The 27,013-nt window shown below is 37.7% G+C and overlaps 3 protein-coding genes across 3 annotated transcripts in view; all 3 read left to right on the top strand.

The window, feature by feature from the left end:
- LOC120226308 (olfactory receptor 52N2-like) overlaps window positions 1–1,053 on the top strand; it is a 4,141-nt gene extending 3,088 nt beyond the window's left edge. The window contains 1 exon segment of the mRNA XM_039224499.1: window positions 1,009–1,053. Coding sequence (XP_039080430.1) covers window positions 1,009–1,053 — 45 coding nt within the window.
- Window positions 1,054–6,162: 5,109 nt separating this feature from the next.
- On the top strand, window positions 6,163–7,128 carry LOC120226319 (olfactory receptor 52N2). The gene has a single exon (XM_039224512.1). It carries the CDS (start codon window positions 6,163–6,165, stop codon window positions 7,126–7,128), a length of 966 nt encoding a protein of 321 aa, XP_039080443.1.
- An 18,719-nt stretch (window positions 7,129–25,847) lies between these two features.
- Window positions 25,848–26,786, top strand: LOC120226317 (olfactory receptor 52E4-like). Its single transcript, XM_039224510.1, has one exon. The coding sequence runs from the start codon at window positions 25,848–25,850 to the stop codon at window positions 26,784–26,786; it is 939 nt and encodes a 312-aa protein (XP_039080441.1).
- The last annotated feature ends 227 nt before the right edge of the window (window positions 26,787–27,013 follow it).

Raw genomic sequence — 27,013 nt, 5'->3', positions numbered from 1 at the left:
CCTCCCCTGCTCACGCTGTCTCTCTCTCTCTCTCCTAGAAATAAATAAAAAAAAACATTAAAAAAGATTAAAAAAATAATAATAATAAAAACGAAATTAATAAAAAATGGAAATAAAATATCTTTATTAAGAATGGTTAGTTCTGTCAATTCCCAAACTTAATGCAAATATTTATGAGCAAAAGTGATAGATTATAGTATGCCTCATTGTCTCTGTTTTTAAAAAGTCTCCTAGAAGATCTTGATGCAGTTTAGTATAACTAGTTTGGGCACTACACTCTCCAAGTTAAGAATCCTTGCTCTATAGTTAACTAATTTCTCATATCCATTCTTTTTTTTAAAAATATTTTTATTTATTTCTAGGAGAGAGAGAGAGAGACAGCGTGAGCAAGGGAGAGTCAGAGAGAGAAGGATACACAGACTCTGAAACAGGCTCCAAGCTCTGAGCTGGCAGTCAGCACAGAGTCTGACGCGGGGCTCGAACCCACGAACCGCGAGATCATGACCTAAGCAAAAGTCGGACGCTTAACCGACTAAGCCACCCAGGCGCCCCTCTCATGCCCATTCTTATTTTCCTAAATTTCAAATATAAAGGGAGAGAATTTATACAGAGACCCAAATGTAATCTTGGAATATAGTTGCATTGATTTACATTTTGTCCAAATAATTTTATGTGTAGTCTATTTATTTAACAAAACCAAATCTTATTTTATTAAAGTTGTCTTTTCAAGTAGTCAATTTGAAAGTCTGTTACAGTTGATGCCCTTATTTACGGGAGGATATGTTCCAAGACTCCAGTGGCTGCCTGAATCCACAGACAAGGCCAAACCCTATATATTAAGGCTCAGTTTATAAATTAAGCACAGTAAGAGATTAATGACAATAACTAATAAGTAAATAGAACAATTATAACAATATACAGTAATAAAAGTTATGTGAATGTGGTCTCTGTCTCTCTCTCTCAAAATATCTTATTGTGCTCTACTCCCCCTTCTTCTTGTGATGATAGGGGATGACAAAATGCCTACCTGTTGAGGTGAAGGGAAGTGAATGATGTAGGCACAACGATGCATTGTTAGGCTACTACTGACCTTCTGAGGATCATCTGCTTTGGGACCACAGCTGACAGATGAACTGACACATCAGAAAGCAAAACTGCAGATTAGGAGGACTATGGTACTCTTTTCTAGCAATATCATTAAGGCAGAAAGCTAACAAAACAATATCAAAATGGTTAATAATTAAAATTTTATTGAATGCTTCATATAAAAATACTCCTGGAAATATATACACCAGAATTTAGGCTTTAATAGCATTTACTTTAGGGACCAGGTGAGATGTGAGTTTGTGGGGTAATGCACCTTTATTTTCTAATGTATGTCATTTCCCATGAAAGGGTTGAAGTATGGAAATATGTTTCTTCAATAAAAGAGAGAAAAGGGTGTGTGTGTGCCTGGGTGGCTCAATTGGTTGGGTGTCCAATTCTAGATTTCTGCTCGGGTCATGATATTGAACCTTACATTGGACTCCATGCTGAGAGTGGAGTCAGCTATGATTCTCACGCTGTGGGGTACCTGGGTGGCTCAATCAGTTATGCATCTGACTTTGGCTCAGGTCATCATCTCACAGTTTGTAGGTAAAAGCCCAACATTATCCTCTATGCTGACTGCTTGGAGCCTGGAGCCTGCTTCAGATTCTGTATCTCCCTCTCTCTCTGCCCCTCCTTGGCTCATGCCCGGTCTCTGTCTCTCTGTTGAAGGTCAATAAACATTTTTTAAATTAAAAATAAATTTTCAAAAAAGCAAAACAGAGAGAAAAAAAGAAAAAAACAATTCAATCTCTGTCCACAGTAAAATAATTTAAGGCCAAATACTATCTTGGAAAAAGTTTGAAAACTATGACAGCAAATGGATTTATACTTCAGTACTGAAGGTCCCTAGCAAGCAATAGTATTGCTATTTATTATAATAGTATTGCAGACTAACACCTCCACTAAACATAGATAAGGCAGTGAATGGATAATATAAAGATGAGACAAACAATTGACCAAAACCACTTGAAAATAATGTTTATAATCACTACAAATGAAGTTTATTTTAACTGAAGCTAAAATACCAAAGATATGGAACAGGATAGAGAACCCAGAAATGGACCCACAAATGTATGGCCAACTGATCTTTGACAAAGCAGGAAAGAATATTCAGTGGAATAAAGACAGTCCCTTTCACAAGTGGTGCTGGAAAAACTGGACAGCGACATGCAGAAAAATGAACATGGACCACTTTCTTATACCATATACAAAAATAAATTCAAAATGGATGAAAGACAGGAAGCCATCAAAATCCTCGAGGAGAAAGCAGGCAAGAACCTCTTTGACCTTGGCCACAGCAACTTCTTACTCAACACGTCTCCGGAGGCAAGGGAAATAAAAGCAAAAATGAACTTTTGGGATCTCATCAAAATAAAAAGCTTCTGCACAAAGAAGGAAACCATCAGCGAAACTAAAAGGCAACAGATGGAATGGGAGAAGATATTTGCAAACTACAAACAGGATAAAGGGTTTAGATACTGGATATAGATACTGTATCCAGTATCTATAAAGACCTTATCAAACTCAACACCCAAAAAAACAAATAATCTAGTGAAGAAATGGGCTAAAGACATGAACAGAAACTTCTCCAAAGAAGACATCCATATGTCCGACAAACACATAAAACGATGCTCAATATTACTCATCTTCAGAGAAATACAAATCAAAACCACAATGAGATACCACCTCACGCCAGTCAGAGTGGCTAACATTAACAACTCAGACAACAACAGATGTTGGCGAGGATGCAGAGGAAGAAGACCTCTTTTGCACTGCTGGTGGGAATGCAAACTGGTGCAACCACTCTGGAAAACAGTATGGTGCTTCCTCAAAAAATTAAAAATAGAACTACTCTATGACCCAGCAATTGCACTACTAGGCATTTATCCAACGGATAAATGTATGCTGTTTCTAAGGGACACATGCACCCCAATGTTTATAGCAACACTATCAATGATAGCCAAAGTATGGAAAGAGCCCAAATGTCAATTGGTGGATGAATGGATAAAGAAGGTATGATATATATACACAATGGAATATTACTCGGCAATCAAAAAGAACAAAATCTTGTCTTTTGCAACTACATGGATGGAACTAGAGGGTATTATGTTAAGCAAAATAAGTCAGAGAAAGACAAATATCATATGACTTCACTCATATAAGGACATTAAGATACAAAACAAATGAACATAAAGGAAAGGAAGCAAAAAATATAAAAACAGGAAGGGGGACAAAAATATGAGACTCTTAAATATTGAGAATAAACAGAGGGTTACTGGAGGGGTTCTGGGAGGAGGGGATGGGCTAAATGGGTAATGGAAATTAAGGAATCTACTCCTGAAATCATTGCTGCACTATATGCTAACTAATTTGGATGTAAATTTAAAAAAAATTAAATAGAATTTTTTAAAAAAACCCAAAGAGATGCAGTCTCACCAGTGCAGCTGGAGACCAGAGAGCATATAATAATGAATACTGATAGAGGGGAGAGTCTGATAACACTGTACAGAAATGAAAATCAAAACAATCTTATGGAAATTTTGTTTTTCACTTATCAATATAATTAAAATTGCCCATGCCTTTTGACGCCACAAAATTCAATTCTATTTCTTATTATCATAAGAGAGGAAAAATCAGTAACACAGAGTAGATTATAATATCCATAGAAGAATTATTTTGGTAGAAAAAATGAGAAATAATATAAATATTTAAGAGTAAAGATATAATTAAATCTGGTATCTATATTGGGTGAAAGAAGTTAAGCTACTGAAAATTTTTATTTCAATGTATACAGAATAACATGAGAAAATGGTCACAAAATAATACTATGCAGAGAAGAAATTTAGTATTCAAACTTCTATATACTCTGAAATGTGTAAAAAAAAAGAATATTACACATAATAATTATAAAATGAGTAAGTGAAGTACAGAAAACTTTTTATTTTTTTAAGATTTTATTTTTTAATAATCTGTACACCCACATGGGGCTCAAATTCACAATCCCAAGATCCAGAGTGGTATGCTCCATCAACTGAGCCAGCTCAGCACCCCTGAAGTACAGAAATCAATTTAAGGTGGTTATTCCCCTGTACTGGATTTACAAGTGATTCCAACTTTTTTGTACTTTTCTGTGTTTTCCAGATTTACTACATAAAGGATGTATTTCTTTAGTAATAAGAGAAAAAAATTAAGTTTATTTATGTGTTTTGAGAGAGAGACCAAGTGAGCAAGCTTGAGCAGGGGAGGGGTAGAATGAGATGGAGAGAATCCCAAGCAGGCTTTGCTTTGTCAGCAGGGCCCAATGGAAGCCTCCAACTCATGAACTGGGAGGCTCATGACCTCAGTGAAAATTAAGAGGCAGACACGTAACTGACTGAGCCAGCCAGGTGCCCTGAGGAAAAAAAACTATTCAATGATGTTCATCACTACACTTGGTGGTCACATTTCCCACTTAGGAAAAGGCATTACTTTTAATGTGTTTGGTTTCTGTTGTTTCCTTTTCTACTCAGAAGCTTCCATATATAGATCTGATACCACCAGGCTGAAAGTTTATTCTCTTTCAATGAGAATCCCTTTGAGATATCTACTTCTGGAGCCTCAATGATATCTAATTCTGGAGCTTCAATCCACCTGGGACATCTTACTTGAGAATCTCCAGGGAGACTACAAATCTTATGTAAGAAGATGCCATTCCAGATTTTGAGGAACTCCTAAGTCTTCTCAGCCATGAATAGAATTGTGCCTAACACTGAGGTGAGTTTGGGCAATTTTCAAAAATAGCTATTTTAGGAAAAGTAACAATATTGATGGCTAAGAATGCAATGGCCTAGAATTGTAGACAGTTTTAAAAATAGGTAATATTAGCAAGAGGCAATGAATTTCTTTTCCCCTTTACTTCTGCAGAGGTAATGAGTCCTTTCTTCCTGTGTGGCTTCTGCTGGACTGACTTTCCAGTCACCCATTCATTTTTACTGTGGTGTTCACCTAAAAGATAGCAGACACTGGAGATTGTAATCTTTACATTTCTCTGGTTCAGGACAATGAAATGATGGTTCCTTCATGAGGGGACATTTCAGGAGAGGTCTGGGAGTACTCTCTTCTAAGAAGAGTTTATTTACATGAGAGGCAATCACCTTAGGAACCAAAGACCATGAGCCAGTGAAACTTGTATTCCTTTGTATATTCTCTCCGTGGTGACTTCTCTGTACCCTGGCCAGAAGGAGTGGATGTGAGAGTGATTTCCAGACAGCTTAGGTAATAGGAATCTATGCCTTGTGTCTTTAGAGCCACATAATACATGTCATCATATTGCAAGTATCTATACAGTCCTGCTGGATAGTGGGATTGTTGGGCATTGATCTGCTACATGGAAAGGTGCCCACCCAGAGCTGAAGGACCATTTTATTTTTTTTTTTTTCAATTGAGAGAAATATTTAACCAGTTGGTAATTACAACTTTCCTCAAATATCTCTGAATCTGTAAATTAATATCAGATGCTAAGTCCTTACTAATTTATTCACGTATATTTTATTGAGTATCTAACATGTATTATCTTAAGCAAGTTATAGGGAACATTATTGGCAGATTTTACCTGGATCATTAGCTTTCTTCATAATTTTCAAGGCAGGACAAAAGTCCTGTTTATAAGGACTATTCAGATTAGGGTGCTTCTCTAAATATACTCACATGATCATAGTGACAAGACTCAGAAAGAATCTGAGAGGAGAGAATCAAAGTGGCTTATTGGCAGATAATTATGGCCCAGTTCACAGAATGTGGTGGAATATACGATGTGTGCTGGAAGTTTAGAAAGTGATGGTAGTTACTTAGACAACATATTTAATGAGACATCCAGTAGTACTGTTTAATTATTTTTAGACACCATAGTTCAAAGAGGGCCTTGCTAGAGTAGGAGAAATAAAACTGCCACCATGCCAAGGTTCATGGCATTTGTGAATATCATTACCTAGACTACCCCCCCTCTTATCTGGTTTCTAACCCCACCGCTCTCTCTCCTATGCAGAAAGAAATTACTGATAAAGGGCCTAAAATGCCCTCCTCTTCTCCACTGTCATGTGTGGGGAAAACAACTCCAGCCTGACCCCGGGATTCTTTATCTTGAGTGGGATCCCTGGGCTGGAAGCTGCACACACCTGGATCTCCCTGCCGTTCTGCTTCATGTACGTCATCGCTGTCGTGGGCAACTGCGGGCTCATCTACCTAATCAGCCATGACGACGCCCTGCACCGGCCCATGTACTACTTCTTGGCCCTGCTCTCCTTCACAGATGTCACCCTGTGTACCACCACTGTGCCCAATATGCTGTGCATATTCTGGTTCAACCTCAAGGAGATTGACTTTGATGCCTGCCTGGCTCAGATGTTTTTTGTCCACATGCTGACGGGGATGGAATCTGGGGTGCTCATGCTTATGGCCCTGGACCGCTATGTGGCCATCTGCTACCCTCTACGTTATTCCACCATCCTCACCAATCCTGTCATCGCCAAGGCTGGTCTTGCCACCTTCCTGAGGGGTGTGCTGCTCATCGTCCCATTCACTTTCCTCACCAAGCGTCTGCCCTATTGCCGGGGCAACTCCATCCCCCATACATACTGTGATCATATGTCTGTGGCCAAGGTGTCCTGTGGCAATTTCAAGTTCAATGCTGTCTATGGTCTGATGGTTGCTCTCCTGATTGGGGGCTTTGATATGTTCTGTATTTCTGTGTCTTACACTATGATATTGAGAACGGTAGTGAGCCTGTCATCTGTAGGTGCTCGGCACAAAGCCTTTGGCACTTGTACGTCTCATATCTGTGCCATTGTGATCACCTATGTTCCAGCTTTTTTTACGTTTTTTGCCCACCGTTTTGGAGGACACAATATCCCCCACCACGTACACATCATTGTAGCCAACCTTTACCTGCTCCTGCCTCCTACAATGAACCCCATTGTTTATGGAGTCAAGACCAAGCAGATCCGAGAAGGTGTGGTCAAGTTTTTACTTGGAGACAAGGTTATCTTTCCTCAAGACAAATAAATTGGAAAATAGACATATTGTTTATTGGGGGGGAATAAAAAAAGAGTGACTAAAATGGTATTAAACACATGAGGCCCTCTAATATGTAGATTTTCTGAAGACTTTGAAAATATCTACTATGAAATGTTCTGTAAAGATCTGTCAAAGAAGAGAATGCAGAATAAAAAAGTTATATACCTGTTGCTTACAAGTTTTATGTTTTACATAGGGTTTATAGACTTCTATGTCTAGGGAGAACTGGCTGGTAATAAGACAGGCATGCAGGTCTGGTGTTAATGTTCTATTGTCTGTGAGAAGAGGCTATAGTGATGGGAGAAAGGATGCGCTCTCCCTAAAGAACAAATTTACCCCAATCAAGCACATTATGGCCATGGGTAATGTACGCCTAGTATTGCAATATCCTCCAGTATTTTTAAAGACAAGTTGGATTCAGATGTTTTCTCTCACCTAAAATTGGTTAAATACAATTTTAATTACTGAATAAATGATTTTTAAAAAATACTCTACAGATTATTCCAGACACATCTAGGAGTTATTTTTTTTCCCATTTCAACAGTTCAACCTCCATTTAAGATGTGTATGATATATAATTGTGATCTTATCAGTGAGACAGACAAAAGCAATGGTTAGGTTACTAGTATGTGTTATAATTCATTCATAATTCACTAATTTTTTGAGATACTTATTTAGGTCATATTATTTGTCATACCTTAGGTTTCATGAAGACGAGGCATCTCTCACCTCAGCGTGCTCAGAATCTAGGGTATGGCCAGGGATGCACAGGAGGAAATATAAATGAAAGAAAGAAGAGGGATGACAAAAATGGATGCAGTATGGAAAGAAGAAAAGTTGATAAAGAAGAGTTGGGGGAAACACGAATTTTATATTCAGACAGTCCCTGAATTTAAATCTTTTGTCTTAATTTCTGGTCACTAGATTTTAACAGGCTATTTTATTCTTTCTAAATTTCAGCTTCTATACTTTTTATTGGTTGTGGGGAAAACATACCACAAAGATTTATCAGGCTAGTTAAATGCTCTAATGCAAAACAAAACAAAACAAAACAAAAACAAAACACCAAAAAACAAAAAAAAAACCCAAAAGACCTCCCAAAAGCCCCTTAGTATAATTTCTAACATATACAAACTACTTAAAAAGTTATAGCTGAGATTGTTGTTATTAATATAGCCTATGTGTTTCAACTTTGATTCCTCCTGAATATCATAGTTTGAGGAGAAATATTTCCAATTATATAGGCAGTAGAAAATCAGTTTTATTTTATCTCTCAAACCTGTCATCAAAATCAGCCAACAGGTTTTTCTGGATACCTTCTATGTGACTGACTCCATGTTATGCACTGAAAAATATAAATGAATACAAGAACACTAATGTATTTCTAGTCTAGTAGAAGATATAAAATACAGTGCAATCATTATTATAAAATGGTAACAAGGTCATTATACAAAAAATTATTACAAAATTCATTAAAAGTAAATGTTTATCAATGGCCATTGGGGGTGGTAAGTAAAGATTTTCAGAGAAGGCACTAGATGAGTTGAATCATGTTATCTGTATAAGTATTTTAAGAGAAAGTGTGGATGGGGATTATTATATTTTTATTTTATTTTTAAAATGCTTTTATTTATTTCTTAGAGCAAGAAAGACAGCGTGAGCAGGGGAGGGTAAGAGAGAGAGGGAGACACAGAATCAGAAACAGGCTCCAGGCTCTGAGCTGGCTGTTAGCACAGAGCCCGAGGCAGGGCTCGAATCCATAAAACGCAAGATCATAACCTAAGCCAATGTCAGACGCTTAACCTACAGAGCCACCCTGGCGCCCCGGGGATTATTATTTTTAAAAGTGAAACAATATACACAAAACATTGATGGTAAACCAAGCATTGCCCTTCTGAGCCTAGAGATGTTTCAGGATGACTGGAGATAAAGGAGAAAGGAGGAGGAGCAAAAGACTGGGTTGGAAAGACAGATGGAGGCACCATCTGAGTGCCTTATGAGTTTCAACATGATCTCCGTATGCCAACCGCTGCTCTTCAACTTTGAGAGATACCAAGGTCTTAGAATTGCCCTTGACCCGAAAGCAGCTACAACCCCATTTGTCACCTGCCTGGACTCCTCAGATCTCCAGCATACCCTCTGCCTCTTAAGCCTATCTTGCTCTCTTCCTTGTGCAAAGTTATGCTCTCAACCCTAGAAAGTCCATTTTCTGTTTCTACTCACTTCAACAGCCCACCCCAGCTTCCCAACATTTCAGTCATTCCAGCTGAGGAAAGATTCCTTACATATTCCTCCTGAGTTACTTTCTGTCAAAGGGTTGATAGCTTGTCACCACAGAAAATGGCTTTCAAGAAAATAGTAATAACAGCAAGAAACATACACAGCATTTATTTTCTAGGTACTTTTTCCAAGAAAAAACTTATTTGATCCTAAAAACAACTATGAGGATGATGCTATTTTAGGTCCAGTTTACAGATAAACAAAGTGCAACATAGAGAGGTTAACTGACTGAATGAAAGTCATATATCTAGTAAGTGATAGAGCATGGATTTAAACCCAGGCCATTTGGTTCCAGTGTCTTTGATTGTAGTCTATAATATACTATGTGGTTTCTCCAAGAAATTAAAAACTTAAGGGTTTCTGGCCCACTCTTTATGACTGGGATGGTGAAGTCCCCTAATGACCCGCACTACCTCAAGTGATTATTTATTTATTTATTTATTTGGGACAGAATGACGTGTTAAAATTTAGAAGTCTGACATCAGGTTCTTCAAGGTGCCTCATGGTACAGCGTCATGAGCAAACACTATTATTGCCTCTTTTCTGGTTCACCCTGACGGATGACTACTATAAATATCCTGAGGGCAAATTTTAGCAATTAAATACTTCACATTGTAACTTCTGGACTTCTTCCCACCATGAATGTGAATATCAATTCCTTGTTTCAATGGGCCCAAATAAAAGATTTTGACCAGTACACCCTATCTGTAAGTGTTGTCTAGCATTCCTGATTTTCTTTATCCTGCTTTCATTTTTTTATAGCACATAGTTCTTTCTATTTTATGATACATCTTACCTATTCATTATGTTACTGTTCATTGGATGCCCTCCCCAACTCTGCTTTTTAGGATTTTAGTATCATGAACACAGACCTTTACCTTATTTGTTTACTGGTATGTTTCAAGCTCCAGGGTGACTGCCTGTCACATAAAAATGCAATGAAAGCATTTCATCAGGGACATAATCTAGAGAAGGTGAGTAGGAAACTCAATGTTGAGAAAGGGACATTTCATTTCCCACATGGAAGTACAGAAAAGAGCCAACTAGACAAGAAGAAAGAAAACAAAGATCCGTATCTGACATCTTATCATCTCTAATTTTATTTTATTTTATTAAAAATTTTTAATGTTCATTTATCTTTGAGAGAGAGAGACAGACAAAGGGTGAACAGGGGAGGAGCAAAGAGAGAGAGGGAGACACGGAATCTGAATCAGGCTCCAGGCTCTGAGCCGTCAGCATAGAGCCTGATGTGGGGCTTGAACTCACGAACAGCAAGATCATGACCTGAGCTGAAATTGGACACTTAACCAGCTGAGCTACCCAGGGGTTCCTCTCATTTTATTTTATACCATCGTGTGAACATTTTCCATGCCAATAAGTATATTCCCAACTTATAATTTTTGTTCTACAGAGTGATCATATAGTTTGTTTTGTAGGGGACAGGTTTCTTTTTAGGCTCGTCTGAAAATTAAACTGGCAGAGAAACTCACAGAAAAAAAGCATGCACATTTTATTGAATTTTTACATGTACATTGGAGCCTTCACAAGAGAATGAAGTGAAGAAATGACCTGAGCAGGAAGCTTTTATACTTTTTAGACAAAGAAACAATGCATTTGGGAAGAATTGACACTGAAGTTTGGGTTCTGGGAAGTAAATGGTGAAGAAGTAACTAGAAAGGTTACAGCGTAACAAGGTTTGTTTCTAGTTTCCTGCTGTGCCATTGGTTGGCTGGGAAGTCTGTTTCCCCTAAAAGAATTTACTTCTTGTCTCTAGGCAAAGGAAAAAAAGAAAGAAAGAAAAGAAAAGAGGGAGGGAAGGGGACTTATTCTGCACTTACTTCTTTTTTGGGGTTTTTTTTTTTTGTTTGTTTGTTTGTTTTTTTATTTATTTCTGAGAGAGAGAGAGAGAGATAGCATGAGCAAGGGAGGGTCAGAGAGAGAGGGAGATACAGAATTTGAAGCAGGTTCCAGGTTCTGAGCTGTCAGTACAGAGCCTGATGAGGGGCTCGGACCCACCAACCGTGAGATCATGACCTGAGATGAAGTCAGATGCTTAACCAGCTAAGCCACCCAGGCGCCCCTCTGCATTTATTTCTTAATTGCCTTTAGCTCAAAGTAATTTTATGGCAAAGAGGCATAATTTGAGTTTACAGATTTTGGTCCTTTAGTTTTATATGGGAATGAAATTCAATATTCAAAATTAAAAAACACTGTATAGTGAAATAAAATATCTCACAAAACTCCTCTCTGGGGGCAACCACCATCATCAGATCCTACATGCTTTCCCAGATTCTTCCATATATATAGACTTTTTAAAATCTAAGTGGCAGTATACTCAGTACTTCTCCCCTTTTCATTTTACAATGTATGTTGTTATTCTTGTATGCCATATCTCTTTATACATAACTTCGTTTATCTTTGTATGATAATTTCCCTCTTTTACATTTGGAGTATATCTTAACAATGTTGGGGGGCAAAAACTTTACAAACCTCATTTTGTCCATTTAAACTTAAATGGAAGCTTAAAAATTATTTCTGGGAGGAATTACTGGATCATGGGTCATCTTCCCTTTCTTCAGAGAGGTGATACCAATTCGTGGATTGCACCTCCATGAATATAGGACAAGATCAGCTTTTTTCCTACATCCAATGAAAAATGTTTTAGCAAGTTTTCAAATATTTGCCATTTGGAGAAGTAAAAATATATCTTTTTACATGTTTTTCTTATTTTGAATGAAATCAAACATACTTCATTCTGTTTATAATTGATTTTTATGTGTACTATCTATTTACACCTTCACTTGCTGTCTTATTAAGAATTTGAGGGGCACCTGGAGGGGTCAGTCAGTTAAATGTCCGACTTCAGCTCAGGTTACAATATTGTGGTTTGTAGGTTCAAGCCCCAAATCAGGCTCTGTGCTAACAGCTCAGAGTCTGAAGCCTACCACAGATTCTGTGTCTCCCTCTCTCCCTGCCCCTCCCATGCTCCTGCTCTGTATCTCTTTCTCTCAAAAATAAATAAATGTTTAAAAAATTAAAAAAAAAATTGAAAGTGATTTGTTATAGCTGTTTACTTATTTAGATATTCATTCCTTTGCCTGTGATGTGAATCACACGCCTCTGTGCCCTTGGGTCACTCTCTGGATGTTGTTTGTGTCTGTTTGTCATATGAACTTTTTTAAAGAGTCAAATGTATTTATCTTTCCTTTAAAGACTACTCAGTTTTATTGCAAGTTTAGGATAGTTTTTGTTCATCTGAGATTAGTAAAATAAAATGTTCTCTGGTGTGCCTGGGTAGCTCAGCTGGTTGAGCGTCCAATTTTGGCTCAGGTCGTGATCTCAATGATATTGAGTTTGAACCCCACGTCAGGCTCTGTTCTGGCAGTGCAGAGCATGCTTGAGATCTCTCTTTCTCCCTCTTGCTCTCTGACCCTTTCCCACTTGCATTCTCTCTCTCTTAAATACATAAATAAATAAAGTTTAAAAAATATTATCCCATATGTTCTTTTATATTGTTCTTTTATTTTAATCCTCACCACTTAAAATAAGTGAAATATAACATATGTGCAAAACAGTGCACTAAGCTTAATAAACTGTCAGCATTCATGCAACTACAGTATAGATCAAGAAGTAAAACACTGCCAGCCCCCGGAAGCCACTGTCATGACTTTTCTACTTACTACGTTTTCCTCCACAAACCTTCAAATAGTTACCACTATCTTAACTTTTTTTGCCAATATATCCTTGGTTTTCTCTTTGTACTTTCATCATTTAGCATGCATCCCTAAATGTTTAGCTTGATATATTCTGTTATCTATGTTATATAAATGGAACCATATAGTATATGTTCTTTTGTGCCTGGCTTCTGTTGCTCAACATAAGAATAATCCATGCTGTTGCGCATAACTGTGATTCAGTCATGTCTACTGCTGCATCACAATCCATTATGTCAATATAGCACTCTTCTTTTAATCCATTCTACCATTAACAGGCATTTAAGTTACTTTCAAGTTTGGGCCATTATGAATAATATTTTTACACATTTCTTCATACTCATATGAATGACATTTCCCTGATCCAGGCTGATCTGTTAATAGATCCTTCTGAATGTCCAACCATCCAAAAGCAGAGACCAGTATTTGAACTCCTGATATAAGACCATTTCCAAAGGAGAATGGCCAGCCAATTGTTGGTGGAGTCCATGACAATGGGAGTAATAGCAGGAGTATAATTTCCTTATGCAAGGAGATATGAATGTCAAATACAAATATGCCTTTACTGTCTGCAATATTACTCATAGAACTAGTACCTGTGGCTAGGGGTTCATATTACATTATTCTGAGGCCAAGTAACTCATTTTTCAAATGAAGAGCTATAACAGTGTAATTACACCAGTGGAATTCATGAAATTTACTAGGTACTTTATGACCCCAAGCAGATGGGCTGAGAGAATAATGGAATAGATTATGCATGAGAAGGAAAGTTGCCAGCTGGGGAAAAACCTTCAAATGAGAGCTGCTATCCTATAGCATATGGTGTATGCTTGAATAAGGACAATTTATGGTGCCATATCCTCTCTAGCCAGATTTTTAAATCCAGTAACCAAAGGATGGGGAGAGGAGTAAACTTTCTCACTATTACGTGTCCTAACTGAGAGGGTTCAGGGAAGGCCACCTCAGAACATGCCTCTTCGGCATGTGGCTTATTTAGAGCTAAAAGACAATTGAGGCCCGGCAGACACAGAAAGAGCTTTTCACTTCCCTTTTACCTTCCTAAAAAAATTTATATAGAGGGTACTGTACCAGGAAGACAGCTATGACCAAAAATAACTTTTTATATGGGAAAGATGTATCTGCATGGTGCAGCAAACGTTTGTTTACGAAACGTTTGTTCTTCTCAGCTTCCTGTGAATTGTCTTCCTCCCCTTTGAGACCTCATCTCCCTCTCCCTTTCTGGTTAGCTGAGGATGGTATATAGATTTGCCTCACTTTCCAAAAATAAAGCATCTCTAGAACATCTTTTGAAAGCTGAAATGGCATAAAGCAAAAGAAGAAATTACCATTAATTTATGTGGAAAAAATTTTGAGCATTTCCAGAACATATTTTTGCATTCCCATAACTATAGATTGGGCCTATTGGAGGTCCTAGTTCTCAAGAGAGATAAACTTCTACTAGAAAATATAACCATGATTCTATTTAATTAAAATGTAAGATTACCCCCCAATCATTATGGATACATCACGGTATTTTCCTAACTGGGATGGTTAAGCTTGGCTATCAAGAAGAAATTGTGTTGCTTTTACACAGGTTTTGAAAGATGAAATTAATTTATGGCTTGGCTAGAAACATTGCATATTTATCTCCGGAGAGACTGAAAGTATAGTTTTTAATTCATGGACAAGATAAGGGCAGTAAGATTTATGATGTGTCATTTAAAGTCTGAATTTTCCCTGGAGACTCCAAGGTCAGTTTGCAAAAGGCCTCACTGATTAGCAGATACTTCTTAAATGCAGAAATTTAAATGACCAAGAAATAAATACCAAGATTTTAAACCTCATTAGGAACAGGGAAATGCAAATGAAAACCACAATATCATATTTTGACCTATTTATCAATTTGCTACATGAAAACACTTTACAGTAAGGATGGCTAATCAGAAAATAGAGCAATGGAAGCTTCTATACTGTAAAGTCCAAAGTATCAGTTGGTACACTCCACTTTGGACAGTATTTTGAACTTATCAAGTAAAACTAAATGTATCCTACAACCCAGTAATTCAACCTCAGGGATACATCCTAATGAAAGTCATAATTCTGTCTGTGAAGATCTGGTTTTCCTAAAGTAGGCTGCAGGTGGCAACATAATAATCAAAAGCCATGATGACCAACATAACAGTTAATATTCCAGCAAATGTATGGATGAAGATCATCTGTGTAAGGCAACCGTCAAAACTGATCTCCCTCATCAGTAAATGTAAATGTGAACGAAGTCAATAGTGGCTACCATGAACAAAAATGAAAGCCCATCCAGGTGTACATAGCTTGCAACCATAGAACTCTCACTAGTAAGAAACAAATTGTGAATCTGAGTGCCATTCAAGAGAGATACCTTTCTTTTTTCAAATTTGGGAATGGTGGGGGGGAGGGGTGGGAACATGACAAAGATAAAATGATCAAACACAATAGCCATTTGGAGTTAGGAATCAGATAGCAGCACAGGGTGGCTAGGTCAGTTAAGCAGCAGACTCTTGATTTCAGCTTAGGTGGTGATCTCACAGTTTGTGAGTTTGAGCCCTGCATGAGGCTCTGTGTTGATAGTGTGGATCCTGCTTGGGATTCATCCTCTCTTTCTGCCCCTCCCCTGCTTGTGCTCTATCTCTCAATAAACAAACAAAGAAACTTTTAAAAAGTTAGGAATCAACTAAATATTTAAGGAGATCATATGTCAAGCTATGTAGTTTGTATTTCTCAATTTCAACAAATATTGTTGAATAATTGTTGAAATTGTTAAATAATTATAGAAATAATAATCTCTACAAACCTAGGGGAAAAAACAAGAAATGAAGACAATTTGAAGTTTCTAATATTCAGGGGTCTAGGGAAGAGATGGGGGGAGGTAAAACATGGAAAAAGAAAAGATAGATCATAAGAAAGTTTAAATCAATTTTGAAAGTTAAAATCAATATGATTTCTTTTTTTATTTGAATGTGTAGGATATTGTATCTGCAATATAATTCTAGTATTTCCAGAATGAAAATGTTTAATTTTATCACTTTTTTCTTCCAGTCTGAAAACTCAGCCCTGTCTTTCCTCTGGGCTTACCTTTTTTGTTGTTGTTGTTGTTGTTCACTTAAAATTCCACTCTTTCATCTTCACATACCTGTAATTTAACTGCGTAATATGAATTAAAGTTTTATTTTGTAATGCCTCCTCCCACATTCCAAATGCCATCACCCAAATGGAAGTAATTCATTGGCTTTTCATGCCTTGAGGGACAAAATGGGTACTTGTTTTGCATGAATTTAGTCACTACTTAACAAAATAACAGAGATTCCTCTCCCTGTGATGCTTGAAGGACTTCAATACAATTGTGTAAACTTTCTTCTGGATTCCACGGAATACAATAAGCCAGTCCAGTCTATTAGTCTGCCGGGAAACTTTGGACAAAATCACTCTTATAGCAATGACTCCTCAGTTTCAATTGTTTGTAATGCTGACTGTATTTTCTACCACTTTCTTAGGAAGAACATATTTTCTACCATTATCTTAGAAAAGAAAAATAGAAGGCAGAATTCAGACATCAGACTGGAGAAAAAGTAGTTTTTAGTGCAAGGTATAACGGACAAGATCATTTTGATCTCTTTCTCTTCTCGGTAATTTGTCCTGCTGCCTAAGTTTATGGTGTAATGAAGAGAGGCTAGATTATTTTGTGTACTTTGAAGCTACTCTGGGCTGTACAAGTGAAATGATACCCTACAGGTAGAGTGGCAGTGGGAAAGAATTAGGGAATATTTTGCTTAGCAGTGCTTCTGTTTTAAACACTGGGGACGATGGCTTTTTAAAAAAATGGAATAGTGGAGCAAATGGGTGATTCAGTTCATTGAGTGCCCAACTCTTGGTTTTGGCTTAGGTCATGATCTCACAGTTTTGTGAGTTCAAGCCCTGCATCTTGCTCTGTGCAGGCAGCGCGGAGCCTGCTTGGGATTCTCTCTCTCTGCCCCTCCCCTGTTCACGCTGTCTCTTTCTCTCTCAAAATAAATAAACTTTCAAAAATAGAGTACTTAAACTCTGAATATTATCTCCCTCATTTAACAAAGTGGAAGTTTCATTATGGGTAATTCCTAGTTATTGGTGGGGGGCAGGATGGAGGGCAGCTGCATATGTAACTAGAGTAGCTTCTCAAAATGATAACTTTTGTGTAAAGTAAAAAGATGTATCACAGCAGGTACCCCTACACCATGGAGGAGATTTAAATAACACTTCTTATTGTACTTTTGCTGCAGAGGCTGAATTCCTCCATTCCTGCCTCAAAAGCTTCAACCTATTCCAATGAGAGCTTGAAGGTTAGAGGTTTAGCTCTTGGCTACCAGAGTTTAGGGCCTTCCATGAACAATAGCATCTGCCTTAGCCATGGCCCAAGGCATCTCTCAGGAATACATTGCTGCCAGCTTCTCTCCTTTTTGGTCTATTTGAAATCTCTGTAGGTCATTTATACCTGTGCTGCAATTTCCTTTCAAATTGCCTTCTAAGAGTAGTGAGAAAATGGCGTGACCAGAGCCATTTTAAAATAAAACCACAAGGGAGCCTGGGTCATTTAGTCGGTTAAGCATCCGACTTTTGGTTTTAGCCCAGGCCATGATTTCACAGTTTATGAGTTCAAGCCCTGCATCAGGCTCTGCTCTGACAGTGCAGGGCCTACTTGGGATTCTCTCTCTCACCCTCTCTCTCTGCCCCTAACCCAGTCATGCTTGCTCTCCCTCCCTTTCTCTCTCTCTCTTTCTCTCTAAATAAATACATACATACATACATACATATATACATAAATAAATAAATACATAAATAAGTAAGCCATAGCACATACTGTACAGAAACTGTCTAACCTGCCTTGGTTTGAACTGGGCCAAAATCTTTGGGCTGGGCAAAATGGCAATTGTTTTAAGCAGGCGCTTGAAAGTTAGCAACAGAACAGACATCCTGATCACAACAGTAATAGTTGTGGACTTTCCGAAGATAAACCCAGCAGTCTGTCAGTGTATAGCCCAGAGTAGTTTTAGCCTGTTTAAAACACTCATGGAAAATTTTTTCCCTTTTATTTGGCTCATGTAATTGTCCCCTTTCCTTTTCTTATACAAATTCTTTGCTTTTGCCCTACAAGTGAGACACTATTGGGGTTTCTACCTGAATCTGTGTTTCCCTAATTGCAAATCTTTTATCCCAAATAATCGCTCATTTGCCTCTCATTGTGGCTCTTTATTTTCAGGTTAACAGAAGATAATGATCACATGGATCCTGGATTCATAGAATCTAGCAAGTCCCTAATGCTGAAAGCATAGAGTATCAATCCACCTGCACCCACCAATGCCTATCTGGGCCAAGGCACTATCATTCTTCATTATTACTATCCTCCGTATTTTTCTCCACAGATACTTACTGTTAGCTTAAATTATACCTCACTAGAATTAACCTCTTAAAAGATGTTGGGTTTGAATCCTGATCACAAAGAAAGAGTTTCATAGAGATGTGTACATAGCAGCCTTGCTACACTGAAATTGGAGGACTTACTAGATTATGTCAAACTCATACTAAACTCATACTAAAATTCCATGACTAAGGAAACAATAAAAGAGTAAGAGAGCTCCTAGGTTTTCTAATAGACTATGAAATAAGTGTGAATATATTTTAAAGATTTCCTAAGTGCCCATTTTATCTTCCTCGCCAATTACACAATGATGCATTCTAACTTTTTTCTTTTTTTTTAAGTTTATTGATATATTTTGAGAGAGATAGAGGCAACACAAGTGGGGGAGGGGCAGAGAGAATGAGAGAGAGAGAGAGAGAGAGAGAGAATCCCTAGCAGGCTCTGCCCAATGTGGGGCTCGAACTCACAAAACCATGAGATCATGACCTGAGCTGAAACCAAGTCAGTTGTTTAAACTAAGCCACCTAGGCACCCCGCATTCTAACCCTTTATCTTATTATTTTCAAGCTCTTCTTCCTTTATGATTGATTATGTCTGTACATATTTTGTGAACTTGGATTCATTCACCCATTCATTCATTTATTCATTCATTCATTTGTTCACCCACCCCATAGATGCATGTTGAGTACCTGCCAGATACTGTTACAGGAAGCAAGATAAATTACTGAATAAAACAGAGTCCTGCCCATGTACACTGTTTACTACAGGCTTACTATTCTTTCTCATGGTAAGGTTTTGAGCTCAGTGGGTTTTCATTTTTCTAATAGCCAAGACCTTACCCTCTTGAATTTGGATGAATTTTTATTCTAAGCTATTCATTGCCTAAGTTTTATATTAGTAAAGACTGGACATAACATAGGTAACTATTAACTGAAGACTTATTTAAAAAGATTTCACACATTAAAAAATTCAAAATTATAAATGAGTAAAAAAATAAAGAAATAAGTATAGATTATTTTTGAAAGGTCAAAATTAAAGCTGACACTAGATTGACATCTGGAGAAAGAAAATGAAGAATAAAGTTTCCAAAATTAGAAGGAAATTTTTACTACAAAGTTCTCCAAACTAGGAATTGGCAATATTTTTGCTCAATGAGGGCATGTCCTTGTCCCTGCCCTCTATGATCTATCCATTCATTCACTTATTCATTTGCTCATCTACTACCTTTAACATTTTGAGGACACGTTAAGTCAAGTACTCTGAACACATAACTAAGACCTCAGTTATGTGGGGTTCCAGGGGTAAGAGTCCAGGATTAGGGGTGCCTGGGTGGCTAAGTCGGTTAAGTGCCCAAATTCAGCTCAGGTCATGATCCCACAGTTTGTGAGCTCAAGCCACATGTCAGGCTCTGTGCTGACAGCAGAGAGCCTGGAGCCTGCTTTAGCTTCTGTGTCTTCCTCTCTCTGCCCCTCTCCCACTCAGGATCTCTCTTTCTCAAAAGTAAATAAAAACATTAAAAAAAGAAATGTTTATTGTTTTAAGCTGTAAATCCTGGGGTAATTGAACTATATTTTTACTATTTTTCAAAAGACACCATAGTGCCTATAGCTAACATTACTGTGTTGTATACTTAAACATTTGCTAAGAAGGTACAATAAATCTTACAGTAAGTGTTCTAACTGTGAAACATAAATACCAAGTAACAAAGGCAGGAGACAACTCGTGGAAGTGATAGATATGTTTATGTCATTGATTATCATAATGATTTCATAGGTGTATATTTATTCCCAAAATCATGGTCATATATATTAAATATGCATGGTTTTCTTATGCCAATCATACTTCAGTTACGATGTTAAACAAAGAAAACATAAACTAATTAAAAAGAAATCCTCACAGGGGAGTTTATAAAGTATACTTCCTATCACTGATTTCCATTCTCCAGACTTCTTCCCAGAAAAATGTCTGATACTAGTTTCTTGTGATTCCTTCCAGAGCCAAGTTATGCACGGACCCTCATTTCCTTTGAAAGCTACATAGCATCACATTATATTGATATACAATAATTAAATGTAAATAGTTCTTGGTTAATAATCATCTATATTATTTCTAATCCTCACAGTAAAAATTAAAAATATGAAGACATTAATGTTCAAGAGGTTAACTTCTTGTCAAAAAGAAAAAAAACAGAAAGATAAAAATCTTTTGAGCACAGACATTTTATTTTAGCACAGTACAAGAAAGTATAGAAATAACTAAAGAGAAAGAAAATCCTTATAATAGCATGATTTTTTGTTCACCAGAATAATTCTTAGAACATATCAAGTGCTAAATAAATATTGGTTGGAACAATGGATGGTTGGATGGACAACTGCTAGTCTATAAAATAGGAGTTCTCTCACCAGCTGGAAAGTCAAATAGATTGATATTGAAAGAAGTTCTAGAAGAATTTGTCTGTATCACAGACAATACAGATAGAATGGGATAATAAAGAAGTTTGAGATCTACAATCAAATGGAGTTAAGAGTAGGGTTTAATTATGGAAAGAGCCTAAGTGTCCATCAACAGATGAATGGATCAAGAAGATGTGGTTTATCTATACCATGGAATACTACATGGCAATGAGAAACAATGAAATCTGGCCATGTGTAGCAACATGGATGGACCTTGAGGGTGTTATGCTGAGCGAAATAAGTCAGGCAGAGAAGGACAAATACCATATGTTTGCACGCATAGGAGGATTAGGAGGAACTTGACGGAGGACCAAGGGGGAGAAGAAGGGCGGAAATGGTGGGGGAAAGGGAGAGAGGCAAACCATGAGAGACTCTTGAATGCTGACAAAAACTGAGGACTGATGGATGTGGGGGGGAGGGGGGGATGGGCATGAAGGAGGGCACTTTGGGGATGAGCACTGAGTGTTATGTAGAAACTAATTTGACAATAAACTATTTGTAAAAAAAAAAAAAAAAAAAAAAGAGTAGGGTTTAATTGAAGGATTCTCTCCATGCATGCCCTCCAGAAATATAGTTGGCTTCTGACACATTTCCATAGAAAACAGTCACTGTTAAAGCTTATTAATATTAGTAGTATCCTAAGGTGCAGATCAGGGCACTTGTTAGCCATGTTATAATCAGTTATCACAAGGCTTGCTGCAAGCCCTTTGGTGATCCCGAAGGATTTGAGTCTCATCACTGATACTTAGCAGCAGAAAGGGGTTAGTGGTCAAGTCTCCCAAGTTGTTATTTGGACCCACCCCACCCCCATCCCTTGCATGCTCCCTAATCACTCTAGTTATTATTCCCCCATATAATGAATGTGAACTGGTAGAATAAACTTAGAAGCCAATTATCTAGCTTCTTCTAGCTTAATATCTTGCATCCCAGTAACTGCTTATTCCAGCCAAGGGATAAGTAATTTAATATAATTTCAGACCCCCACATCCCAAGGGTCAGTGTCCTTTTCCTAGAGTCTGACATCTGACCCCACAAAGTATCTGCATACTACTCCAGAATACACTTGACAATTGTACAATTGCTCCTTTCTCCATAAATGTCTTCCAATAATTTTTTCCAGAGGCATGATCAGTGTGCTGTCTGGCACGATTAGCTCAGAGACCTAAGTATCTGGCAAGTTAACTCTGTGCCTTCTGGAAATAAACCAAGTGAATGGATATCAAAGAAACACTTTAGAGGCAGAAACAGTCAAGTGACAGTAACAATCGAAGTTAAGGAACAGAATGGGGAGGAAAGTCATCAAATATTTATGGTGACTTGTTTTCCCATACATGCAATTTCATAATGGTGAATATCTCATAACAGAAACAGTATTCTAAAGTTGTTTTTTAATGTCTTAGAAGATGTCATAGATTTATTAAGGGACAGGTTAAACTAGCATCTAGATGTGGAAGAAGGAGATGAGCTCCAGCGTACAAAAGTAAATACAATTTAGAGATCCAAATGTAGAAGAGGCTCCTGATGAAATTTCCTGTATCTCTATGTCATAGCAAGATGAAGCAAACAAGTGAATTCCTTGAGTCTCATCCTGAGACTGAGAGCATCATTCAGATAACAGACCATAGCTGGGCTGCAATTTGTCCTCATTAAATGGGAACAAGGAGAGAGGTTTACTGTGTATGGTACATGTATGGTACCATGATTTCCCTTCCCCCCCCGCCCCACCCATTCTATAGTTGGTAATTTGCAAGGGAAAACCAAGTGAGTTCATTGAACTAACAAGTGAGTTTCCCTGGTTAAAGTGACAAATGAGATTTATTATATTCCCAACTCTGTTTTATGGCAAAATCATTGAGTTGTAAGGGCTCTCTCCATGATTGTCAAAGAGTCTGGAGCTCATGTACTCACTGATCACTAAACTCATAGCATACAGAGATATTAATGGAGAATGTGAATCATCTGGAAGATAAGGGTAATGAGAGTTACAAAACTGTACTCCATCCCTAAGAGATTAGAGTTGTCAAGCAGTTATTCCACAGATGTGACCCTGCAGGAATCACATGCCAAAGGTCCTCCTGGGACCCTGGAGTTACTTGACGATTTGAATGACAAATCAGAGACAGTGACTTCCAACTATAGACTCCACTGCATACCAGTTAAAGCACTGCAAAGATAATTAGAATATCCAAACCTTATCTAATTGTTACATTATGCTTTATATCTTCCACAAGTCTGGGAGCAAGACCACTGGAAAGGCTGACACAAAGACAAATTGTGTGTGCCTGGTGCCTGCTTCCCCTGAAGAATTAAATGCATGTTATGCATCATGACATAAACACAATGAATAAATTCATTCCTTATAAACGGCACCTTGGTGTTGTTCATGAGTACATTTGTCACCATCCACCATTGTCATCTTCAATGTGTCAGAGAGGAGATTCTCAGTATGGATTTAAATGGCTTGGGTTTCTGATGGAATTGGGTAGGACAAATAGAAGCCACTCCTTGGAATAAGTGGTTAGATCTGAACAAAAAGGATATAAAGATTAGACAGCATGAGAAAAAATGTCTGAACTCTGAATTCTGACTTGGCAAAATAGGGCTGCTTTTTCCACATCACAGTGATGTTGGATCCCATGCGAGGGATACTGGAGCTCTGTTATGAAGCCAAAATGCAAAATGTAACAGAGGACCTAAAAATCCACAACTGCTGCACTCTCTGTGATTGGATTACATAATTCTAAAAGATTTGGCATGAATGCTGTCTAGCCATTTTCTCTAATTTAAACCAGAGTAGGAATAACTTAGAAGGCCTTGGGGCCCTCCTCCTCACTGCTATTCATTACCACTTTTACACCATGCCATTTAGCATTATTTTTATACTCATTATTTCTTCAGGTTGTGTGATACATTTCCAATTATATTACCTGGGTTCTGTTATTGTAAATCAAAGTCAATACCTTTTAAAAGTTTAACCCTACTAGGCCAAAGGTGAAACTGGGGAATAGAGTCTGTAGGGAAGGTCAGAGTATAGGGTAATAATGGAAAGTAGCAACCATAGATCCCATAATTTGGAAATAGAGCCACAAGGGGATTACTAGCTTTTTTTTCAGGAAGAGAAACCTTCCAGACCCTAAGGATTAAGGGCTCTGTGGGAGATGGGCTGGGGTTTGGAAGTCTGTTGCAGCGCAAGTATAAACTTTCCTCTGTAACCATGACAAATGCAATGACAAATGCAAATGCAGAAAAGGAGATATTGCTCTAGTCTGATCCTAAAAGAACCATAGCCATGGCTAAGACAGGTGGTGCTGCTCGAGGCTGTGTTCTGGGATCCAGACACTGTAAATGAGGGATAGAAGGTCTGAGAAGTAGGTGTAAACAAGAAACCCCCGAAATAGGGTTGGGGCTGAGGGACAGAGAAGCATAAGGTAGGTATTGTTTAAATATTTTTGGTAGGAGTAAAGTCTCCTACTTTGTTCTTCTTAATTTTAGGGTTGTTTTTTTTTTAATATATAGATCAACCAGGGTATTTTTTTAAGTGCATTTTTTTTGTTTTTGCTATCCAGAATTTAGAGTTAATTTCTATAGAAATTTCAATAGAAAAGTTGGTAAAGCTCTTGGAAATAAATACTTTCTTGATCTGTCTATTTGACCTGAGTTTCACTGAGCTGAGGGGGTTGGAGAAACCTCCCAAGCAGCAGTACCTCACTCCAGCTTACCACATCAACGTATCATAGAAAAAGAAGAAAACAAAATAAGAAGGAAGAGTTCAATTTCCTTCTTTACTCTTCATAAACTTGCTACCTGATCCCCTAAAAAGAGAGAATCAACAGCTTTCCTAAAGCTCTTATTACATACACAGCCTTATCAGAGAAAAGCAATCGGTATCCCTCCCAGTTAATTTCCCACAGGGCCAAAAGAGCATCCTTTCCATAATTCAATCCACGTGTCATCCCATGTCTCAAACATATTTAATGTTGATGGTTGTCAGAAGGGAGGAGTGTGGGAGGAGGATGGACAAAATAAGTGAAAGGGAGGGGGAGATACAGGCTTCTAGTTATGGAATGAATAAGTCACAGGAACAAAAGACACACCATAAGGAATATAGCTAATGATATTGTAGTAGGGATGAAATGAGACAGATGGTAGCTACCCTTGTGGTGAATATAGAAGTTGTACACTTAAAACTAATGTAACATTGTATGCCGACTATACTCAAATAAATAAATATTTAATGATCATTGTTAACTTTACATGAAATTATCCCCATATTGCATTCATTTATTTGTCTAAAGGGAACTTCCCTCATGATAAATTTAAAGTGACACCAGCTTATTAACCTTCATTATTATCATGTTTTGTTTTTCTTTAAGTCACTTATATCTCTTAAGTCTACCTGATGTATATGTGAATATATACATTTTTGACACCTATACTGTCTATGGCCATACCACCCTGAATGTGCCCAATCTCATCTGATATCAGAAGCTAAGCAGGAATGGGACTGGTTAGTACTTGGTATGGGAGACACCTGTACATATTATGTATATCCATACACACTTATTTTTTGTTTATTTGGATACTGTCTGTCTCACCCCCAGAATAATAACATTATAAAATCAGATTTTCTTGGATTTGTTTGCTACACTTAGCAGAATGGTTAGTATTTTTTAATGTCTGAATGAATCCATACTTTCAAGGCTGGCATAAAATATCTTTCACAATTACCCACTGACCACCACTCCAAGCTTATTGTATTCTTTTATGGGATGTAGTATGACTTTTTAAATGTTTGATAATTTGTTTTCTCTGTGATTCCAAAAGAACAGAGAGCGGATGTCCCCCTCAAATGATACCAAGTTCCACCCCTCCTATTTCCTCCTGCTGGGAGTTCCAGGCCTTGAAGAGATGCACATCTGGATTGGGTTTCCTTTTTGTTCTGTGTATTTGATTGCCCTTGTGGGGAATGTCACTATCCTGTTTGTGATCAAGAATGAACGCAGTCTTCATCAGCCCATGTTTTACTTCTTGGCTATGTTAGCCTCCATTGATCTGGGCCTGTCCACATCCACCATCCCCAAAATGTTAGCCATATTCTGGTTTAATTTAAAGGAGATTAGCTTTGGGGGCTGTGTCACTCAGATGTTCTTTATTCATATATTCACTGCCATGGAGACTGTCGTGTTGGTGGCCATGGCCTTTGATCGCCATGTTGCCATCTGCAACCCTCTGCGATACAGCCTGATTCTCACTAACAAAATGATTGGTCTCATCCTTGTTGTTGTATTTGGTGTCAATTTCATTTTGGTTATCCCTCTGGTGTTTCTCATCTTGAGACTTCCCTTCTGTGGGCACCATGTAATCCCCCACACATACTGTGAGCACATGGGAATTGCTCGGCTAGCCTGTGCCAATATAAGAGCCAACATGATATTTGGATTAATTCTTATATCACTGGTGTTTGTTGACGTGGTTCTGATTGTCATCTCCTATTTGAGAATACTCCGAGCTGTCTTCTGCCTTCCTTCTCAGGATGCCAGACTCAAAGCACTTAATACATGTGGCTCCCATATCTGTGTTATCCTAGCCTTCTTTACTCCAGCTTTTTTCTCCTTCATGACTCACCGATTTGGCAGGAATGTTCCTGTATGTATTCACATTCTCCTGGCCAATCTGTATGTGGTTGTTCCACCTGCCCTCAATCCTGTCATCTATGGAGTGAGGACTAAGCAAATTCGAGAAAAGGTTTCAAGCATCTTTTTGAACAAAGGCTGACATAAACTGTCTCAGATATTCATTTTAACCTAGGTAAAAGAGATTTTGTTGTTCAACTATAGAATCTTGCAACAGAAAAAAAAAAAACACCTCTAAACTTAGTATTATTTTATTGATAATTTCCCTAGATATCCCATCTAGAACATATAATGGGATTAATGTCCAAACAATCACTGTGAAAATTTATGGAATACTTAAAAGCTTTGGACAACTTAGTTACAAGATTT

Source organism: Hyaena hyaena, unplaced genomic scaffold (genome assembly GCF_003009895.1).
Source record: "Hyaena hyaena isolate Hyena2069 unplaced genomic scaffold, ASM300989v1 scaffold_1659, whole genome shotgun sequence".
Classification (NCBI taxonomy): Eukaryota; Metazoa; Chordata; class Mammalia; order Carnivora; family Hyaenidae; genus Hyaena; species Hyaena hyaena.
The sequence above is the reverse complement of the archived record's forward strand: the minus strand, read 5'-3'. Positions and strand labels throughout refer to the sequence as shown.

What these genes read in the sequence shown, in the direction of transcription:
- LOC120226319 (XM_039224512.1), top strand. Translation starts at nt 6,163, where the DNA reads ATGTGTGGGGAAAACAACTCCAGCCTGACCCCGGGATTCTTTATCTTG.
- LOC120226317 (XM_039224510.1), top strand. Translation starts at nt 25,848, where the DNA reads ATGTCCCCCTCAAATGATACCAAGTTCCACCCCTCCTATTTCCTCCTG.